The 8,436-nt window shown below is 45.0% G+C and overlaps 1 protein-coding gene across 2 annotated transcripts in view; it reads right to left on the bottom strand.

Annotated features, from left to right (window-relative positions):
• Nucleotides 1–5,881: 5,881 nt before the first annotated feature.
• Nucleotides 5,882–8,436, bottom strand: part of MAP3K12 (mitogen-activated protein kinase kinase kinase 12) — a 178,256-nt gene continuing 175,701 nt past the window's right edge. For both annotated transcript variants that reach the window (XM_060252246.1, XM_060252244.1), the window contains one exon: nt 5,882–7,220. In XM_060252246.1, coding sequence (XP_060108229.1) covers nt 7,122–7,220 — 99 coding nt within the window. In that variant the 3' untranslated portion in view covers nt 5,882–7,121. The remainder of the gene's footprint in view (nt 7,221–8,436) is intronic.

Here is an 8,436-nt window from a genome sequence, read left to right as displayed (position 1 = left end):
TCCTATACTCCTCTCAGCTTCTGTTCCTGGTGCCAAGCTGAAGCAGCCAATAGCCATCTCTGTGCCTTTCTTTTGTAGCATTCCTCCTCCTAGGGCTTTCCTTGCCAAAAGCTCTGAAGTGGAAGGAAACAAGTGTCATGTGGATTCTCCCTTTTTGTCCAAGGCAAAGATAGAGCAGCTGTAGCCTCAGTGCCTATTAGCAAGGACAGAAACCATCTTGTGTGTTGCCGGTAAATTTAGATGTGTCTGAGAAGAGAAAACAGATTCTTACCTGCACAGTTGTAGTGTTGCTTATTGGGGCAGTGGGATGCAGAACTAGTTTGGGTGGGATGCCGGCTGTACATAACTGTTAATTCATTCTCCCTTGGTCTACTTCTGCCGAGTGTGAAAAGCTATTTCCTGCACATCCTACCTCCCACGGATTATCCATCTGATCATTTAGTATGTGTTTTGGTGTGTCTCCTAACTGCCCGTTCCCCTTGTCCACCATCAAACATGCCTGATTTGCTACTTTCTGCTGATCCTTCCTGCCAGAAATGTTCCAACTAAAGCCACAGAAATAAAATTTACTGCCAACAATGCTACCACAGTACTTACATCTTTAAAACTTGCTGTAAATGATAATAATACCTGTAAGCAGTGTTCCCTCTAAACTGAGTTAACGTGAGCTAACTCACAGATCTTTAGCCTCCAGCTCACAGATTTTTGTCTTAGCTCAGGAAGGATGACCCCAGAGCACACTAATTTATGCAGTAGCTCACAACTTTTATGCCAGTAACTCACAAAGTAGAATTTTTGCTCACAAGACTCTGCAGCTTAGAGGAAACATTGCCTGTAAGCATATAAATGTCATCCTTGGGACCCAGGTTCTTTGATGGTGTGATTGGTGGGATGTAATATGAAATGCTGAGAACTGCTGAATTAGGGGCCCCGGATCCCAGGTGTTTGAATTCATCTGCTTGGCATGCAGAAGGTCCCAGGTTCAATCCCTGGCATCCCAAGCTAAAAGGATCCGGTAGGAGGTGATGGGAAAGACCTCAGCCTGAGACCCTGGAGAGCCACTGCCGCTCTGAGTAGACAATACTGACTTTGGTGGACCAAAGTTCTGATTCAGTATAAGATAGCTTCGTATGTGTGTGTGTGTGTGTGATTTTTCCTGCTACTCTAATGGCTCCCCTAGCACACACAGTCCTGCCCTTTGGAGTTTTGCACCAAGTATGAGGGTTACAGGAAGCGCATACCGATGTTCAATACAAAATGGTCTTTAATTGAAATCTGCAGTGCCATGACTTATTTAGCAATGTTATTACCATACAGACATGATCTATCTTACAAGGATGGATGTTAAAACCAGTGTGTAGAGGATGCACAGATCCAAAGTGGTAGGAAGTATGGCTTCACCTAAGGGACTGAGAACTTGCCTTCCACAGGAAGAATGACAAACTGAGCTGGGTGGAGGCAGCGGTGGTTGAGATGAGTCGTGCGTCAGGCTCGCTGCGCAGCCCTTTCAAAGGCATGTCCTGTGAGAACGTGCCCATGTGGAGAAGGTAATGGCTACAGCTAGCCAGAGGCCTGGAGGGAGATGCTGAAAGGTACTGCAAAGAGGCCCAAATCAAGCGGTTACAGGATAGTGTTAACAGATGGGCTTAAGCTGATCCACACAGCCTGGTTTTCAACAAGGAAGGAGGGCTGCCCTCTTGGTCCCAATCTGTGGCTTGAATGCTATGCAAAGCACAGAGACGTTGATGGCTCGACTGACAGTTTGGTTGGGCCAATGAGATCACTTTTTTGTTAATGAGATTTTCTTGACTCTAGTTTTTCTCATGGAGCCATAGGAAGGTGCATTGTACCCCTTGTCAGTGTATTGCCTCCCCTCAGCAGCAGCAGTCCAAATGCTTTCTAGGGTGCTGTTTGAACTCCCTGAACTATTGCATTCATGAGAAGTTTGCACTCCACCACTACATTGCAGGCCTGCACAGAATTTTGCCTTAGTTGCAAGTAAGTAGGCTTTATTTTTATATAGTTTTATTTTGTATTTACATCCCACTTTTCTCCTTGATGAGGGATTCAAAACGGGTTGGTTTCCATCGGTAACAAGTGTAATCCTACTGCCTTCACTTTTATTAGCTTACTCAGACACTGGCCTCACATCCTAGCCTGACATTTTTACATCACTCTACTGTGCACTGCAGAGGCCACTGAGTTCAGACTTGGCCAGTGATGCTGACAATGGATGTGATCTCACCCATTGCTTCTCCTACTGCCATTGTTATTGTCACTGGCCAAGTCTGATCTCCGTGGCTGGGCCCTGCTTGCTCCCAGTGGCCACTGGGAACTTTCTCTGTAAGTTAAATGGCCTGTAAGCATATAAATGTCATCCTTTGGGACTCCAGCACCCTCCAGCATCTGACCCAGAATTCTACTTTAACCCCGATATTCTGCCTTGGTTGCTGTAAGTAGGCTTTATTTTTATATATTTTTATTTTGTATTTACATCCCGCTTTTCTCCTTGATGAGGGATTCAAAGTGGGTTAGTTTCCATCAGTATTTGGAGCTATGGTGCTATTTGAGGGTCAGGCTCTGTCCCTTTCTTTGTTCCAGACTGTACAATTATTTCTCAAATTATTTCATATTTGTTCAGTCACTGGATCTATACACTGAGGGACAATGGTTGATTACATGAATGTAGGCCGGATATATACATATCTAAGGCACATATCCTTTTGTTTCAACATGTATGACCGTTTGCTCAATGCTGACATTACTGGATGGAAACATAATTATGAAGCTCAACAAGTGTCTAAAACAGATTTTTAAATGAGTTTCTCTGATTTGGCCTTGAATATATTTGATAGTGGTCCCTTAAAATCATAGTGAGAATCTTGTTGCTTCCCCTAACTAAAATGGCACTGGGTCTCTCACGCACTTGCCAAAAGTTTTAACAATCCACACACCCTTTTTGGACAGACAGGCTTAAAATCTTTGTCTTTTATGGGAAAGATGTGCCAAAATTGGAGCTTGAGTGCATTGGAGACCATGGTAAGATATTACTGACCTTTAGGGAGCTGAGATTAAGTGCAAGGCTGTGTGAGGCTTTGCTAGAAAAAATCCCAAACACGTCAACTTTCTGGGCTTGGAATTTTCCATTCTGCTCAAAAGAACACTGAACGTGGTGCCCAGTCTTACATGTTTTAGTAGCCTTCCTTCCTTCTTCCTTCTTTCCTTCTCATCTGACCTACATGTCTTAAGTAGTATCAGGAATAAAAGGAAGAAAGAAAATTCAAGCCAGAGAGGACAGACAGTACTTTATCAGAGATGTCTTGTCACAAACTGCCCAAACCCTCTTGGTCTGAACAAGGAATTTAGCTAAGGAAATTTTACAAGCAATAATTTATTCTTTTGGTAGGGCTAGCCAAGAGGTAGAGGTAGGGAATTAAGTAAGATGAAATGTAACTTCTGTTTGGTTCTTGTTTGTTGTATTTTAATGTATTTTGCATTTAAAAATTCTGTTACCTTGCCACAAGTTTTTCAGGGTGTGGACAGCCATACATTAAAAATTAGATGTGAAATTTTGAGGGGCTTGAACTCATTTTTGCCAAGTTTGCCACTGATATGGTTGGGGATATGCCCTATTATTTAAAAGCCTCCCATTTTGCATTTCTGCACAATCTTCCTGTGGAAAGAGTAAGAGAGAACAGGCACAAGTAAATCTGCTGCCATCTCCCATTTGTCCTGTCGAAGGCAGTCTGGGGCACAGTTTTCTTCTCTAGTCTGTGGCTGACACATCAACTGCAGATGCTCTTCAGAGCACCATAAATGCTAACCCCCTGAAAAGCGCTTAACAGATCACGGTTGGTTTGCTTCAGCTGGTTGGCTGCTTTTACGTGCTTCCTACCTGCAGTTGGAATTCATGTTTTTTTCTTGGGGGAGGGGGAGAACAGAGCCCTTGTTACCCATCTGTTCAAATGGCCTGGAACTGAGGCCAGACCTGGAAGACACAGTGATTTCGCCAAGCTGTGGGTGGCTGGAGGAGGGGTAGCTTTGGGCTCGGGAGCATGAAGAAGGGTGGTGGCCTGCCTACGGAATTGGGCCAGGGACATTCACTCCCTGCTCATACCATCTGCTGGATGGATGTGTTGGATACAACTCAATGGGCTTCTCAACCTAGTTGGACCTCCCTGATCATAAAGGTTGCCAAGATGAAATAGGACTGGCCAGTTCTTTGATCTCCTCCCTTCCTCCTTTTTTCCCTTTTAAGCTCAGAAGATTTAAATAACTGCACCTATTTGAGAGCATGATAGCTTTTCTTGTTTGTTTGGAATCAGTGTAGGATTGGCAGAGATCCATGAGATCTCTTGTTTTGATCATGATGTATCAAGGCAGGCAAAAACATAGGTTCTGTTTCTTTGCAAAGCCTGCACTTTACTGGCTTTCACACAAACTGACTAATGCACTTTCAACTCACTTCAGTGTACTTTGCAACTGGATTTTACTGTGTGAAGGGCAAAATCAGTAAAGTGGACTGAAAGTGAATTATTCAGCATGTGTGGAAACAGTGAAAGCATCAAACTATTATGAGAAGACAGCATTGTCAGGGTTGCCAACCTCCAGGTGGCAACTGGAGACCTCCTGCTATTACAATTGATCATTAGATGACCAAGATCAGTTCCTCTGGAGGAAATGGCTGCTTTGGCATTGTACCAAGATGAGGTCCCTCCCCTTCCCAGGCTCCACTCTAAAATCTCCAGGTATTTCTCAACCTAGAGTTGGCAACCCTAGCTTGGATGCTAAAGGGGTTCCTGGATGAATTTTCTGACAGGAATCAGCCCGATCACCTCTCTGCTGTTAGTCTGTGCAGTGCATATCACAGTTACAGGTTGGGACACCACAGTTTCAGTAATAGGCCTCAAACCCCAGGCTGTGTAACTGAGGAAGAAAGATGAGAGGAACCCTGAACACATGTGAAGCATCTTTCTCACATTCGCTAGTAAATTCAGCCTGCTACACACATCTGAAATGGAAGCGGGGGGAGAGAGAGGCAGGATTTTTGGTCAGATGAGCAGGCCTGAGGCCTACTCTTGTCCCAATGAAGGCCTGCCTGCCTGAAAGAAGCTTTCACAGTACCTTTTCAAGGCTGTTCTGGTAGAGCCTACAAAAATCCCCTCAGAGAGGTGATGAAACGCACACAGGAAGGCAAGCCTCTGACCCATGGACGGAGATGAGAACACAGCTGGCACATGGAGGGGGCATAGCTCATCCTGGCACAGAGCACAGGAAGACATTTTAGACAGCCAATTGCCATTCATGTTGGAGGTGGGTACCATTCATTGTTGCCATTTTCCAGGGCCCATGGGAACCTCATGCTAATTTGTCAGGAGCTAGGGAGGAGGGCTGCCGTGATCCCAAAACTCATGGCTCAGACTCCCGTCTCCCACACCCCAGCCAAATTGCCTTTTTCATTGGCGGGGGCTTTTCTGAGTCCTTTTGACCCCCATGCCTGCACTTAACTTGTACTATGCAATAGTGTTGCCAACCTCCAGCTGGCATCTGGGGATCTGCTATTACAGTTGATCTCCAGATGAGCCAAGATCAGTTAACCTGGAGAAAATGGCTGCTTTGAAGGGTGGACTCTATGGCATTGTACCCTGCTGAGGGTCCTCCCCTCCCCAAACCCCACTCTCCACAAGCTTTGACCCCCAAACTCCAGGTATTTCCCAACCTAGAGCTGGCAACCCTACCTATGCATTCCCAGTCAGAACTACTTGGAATGAAGTCCCGTTATGTGGCTTACTCCGAGGTAAGTGTGCATAGGACTGTAGCCCTAAACGTCGCACATCCTGGGTGAGTGGGGGCATTGATCAAACACGAAGAAGCAATGAAGTTAAAGGAACCAACAACAAAAATACAATGTCTTTCTCCAAACCAAGACCTTCACCTGAGAAACCAAGAGGAAAGGGGCTTTTCCTCATAAGTGTAAACTCAACAGACGTTCCTTTTCTCTCTTTTTTAAGCATGACAGAAGTTTGCAAGAATTGGGGGGGGGACATCCCAAATCTTGCTTCCTGCCCCTCGTGTTCACCCCCTCCCTCCCCATTACACAGATCCCCCCCTTCCCTCGACAAGGACACACGTTAAGTGCAAATGTAAACATTCCTCATTATAAATTAAAAATAAATAAATAAATTAAAAAGTGCAGTGCATGTTGGTGCCAGCAGAGAGCACAATGGAGCGGATTTTTTTTTTCCTCCATTCCCGAAGTTGGAATGGGTCACATCAAGGCTGTTGAGGGAAGTGAGGAAATGATGCCGTTTTCTGGGCTCTGAACTCAAGATTCCCAGAAGCGGAGTGTCTTGTGTGTGATGGGAAGGAGGTGTGGGGAGGGGGGATGGTGGGGTTGGGGGCATTGTTGCACAGGCTTTGGTTGTTACTTGTGAAATAGGGCTCTATTGGGCGGGGAAGGAAGAGGGAACGACTTATTTTCAAGCTGTGGGTTGGGGGGAAGTTTCCGTGCTGACTGTGGCCCAAACATGCATTGAGTCCATCTCAAGAGACCGTCTGGTGCCTGGGATGCACGAGTCTCATCGTGGACTCCAGAGTACCCCTGCGGCTTCCCTTGGCAGATGAAAGCACCACTTTCCAGCTTGAGTCTTCTGTGTGTCTCTCTGCCCCCCCTGGGTGGCTCATCAGGCCGGGGTAGAGCTAGTTGGTCTTCTCCTGGATCCTGCAGTGTTCAGGACTCTTAAGGAAAGGGATCTATTCCTTCCCATGTATAGCCTCAGATTGGGTAGAAAGCCCTTCTGCTGAGCTGCGGGGCAGGGTCCAGTAGCGGTGGGTTCGACGAGGTCTTTTGTTCTATGTCTCCAGCTGCTTGAAAGTGGAAGCAGCGAGCCCCTGATGGCAGGAAGTGACCCTTGACCCCCAACCAGTCCTAGAGGATGCAAAGGGAAGGAGGTGCACTGGCTCTCCCCTCCAGAGATTATGAGATATATAGATTTATATAGAGCTTTATAGATTATTTATATAAATATCTGGGGAGGAGGTGTCGGTGCAGGGAGGCAGAGGAGGGGTCTGGGATCTGTACAACCTGGAGCTCGGGGGCAAGGAAGGCTAAGCAGGTGGCATCACAAACTGGACATGTCCGGCAGTCTCTGCACCTCCCCACTGCCGGAATGGTCTAATTCGGCGCTGTCGCAGTCCGAATCCTCGTAGGCAGCAGGACCCTATAAAGAGACAGACAGAGCAGGAGAGAAAAGAGTCAGGGCAAAGTGGAAGGCAGGAAAGAACCTGCTCTTATGTAAAATACTAGAGCAGATTTTACACAGAATTTGGTTGGAAAGACTGAGGCAAATCAGAAGCCACAAGTTAGCTGCATGAAAAATAGAAAACAATCTGTTGCAGGTCTCCAGAGAGTTGGCGTATAAATTTTCTAAATAAATGCACATCATGCAAAATAGGTTGTTTTCCATAATTGATTCCACCTGCCAGTCTAAAGGTAGTTCCACTCTAGCCCTTTACTTCCAAACTATTTTGACGGTGACTCTAGAAGATTTACTCAACAACCCATCTCATTTCAGCGCTTTCTGTGTTTTATTTTGTAGCTCTCTGAATACAATTTATGGCAATTCCAGCTACTGAATGTGTAGTGCGGAACTGTCTCTGGACAGGTGGAGACACAGTAGCGAGATTCTTCAAGGTTTCTCAGAACTGTAGTCCCTACAAATTTTCCTCTCATTTTCTTCTAGTTAAGTAGTTAACTTTGTATTGTCTTTTTTCTTACAGCATTCATTAAACAAAAATCAACTCTTGTTGAATGGGAGGGAATGGTAAAGTTCTCTCTCTTTTTGTAGACAGCTACGACTGTACGACTGAACAACAAGAAAAAAGTCAATACTCATTGTTTTAATTTATTTCTTCTTATTTTGTAACTGCACTATTACAACCAGAAACAAGAAAAAAAATGAGTCGTGATTCTGGTTGTTTACAAAGTGAATAGGGGAACAACGTTTGAGTCCAGGAGCACCTTTTAGACCAACAAAGTTTTCTGCAAAACAATTAAGCTCCCCACCTTCCCGAGGACTGACAATTAACCATCGATTTATGAATGCCAGAAGAAAACCAGCCAGTTGCAGAAAAAACAGAAAATAATTAATTAAGCTGAAAGCCAAAGGAATAGAAATTGCATTGACTCTTTGATGGTCATCAGAGCCTATTTTGGAGTAGAAATATAGAAGGGGTAATATAGCACTATACTAAGTACTGTGTGGAACCTCAGCTTCAATTTCACTTCTAGATGACTGCAGCACAGAACAAATGTCATGTTTTTAGTCCCCAGGAAAGGGGCAAAGAAATATACACGACACAAACAATGTCTTTATCTACTCTACTCTCTTTCTGAGATACTGGTAAAAATGGTTGTATCCATTTTCCCATGAGGAA

This window comes from Heteronotia binoei, chromosome 13 (assembly GCF_032191835.1).
Source record: "Heteronotia binoei isolate CCM8104 ecotype False Entrance Well chromosome 13, APGP_CSIRO_Hbin_v1, whole genome shotgun sequence".
Lineage (NCBI taxonomy): Eukaryota > Metazoa > Chordata > Lepidosauria > Squamata > Gekkonidae > Heteronotia > Heteronotia binoei.
The sequence above is the reverse complement of the archived record's forward strand: the minus strand, read 5'-3'. Positions and strand labels throughout refer to the sequence as shown.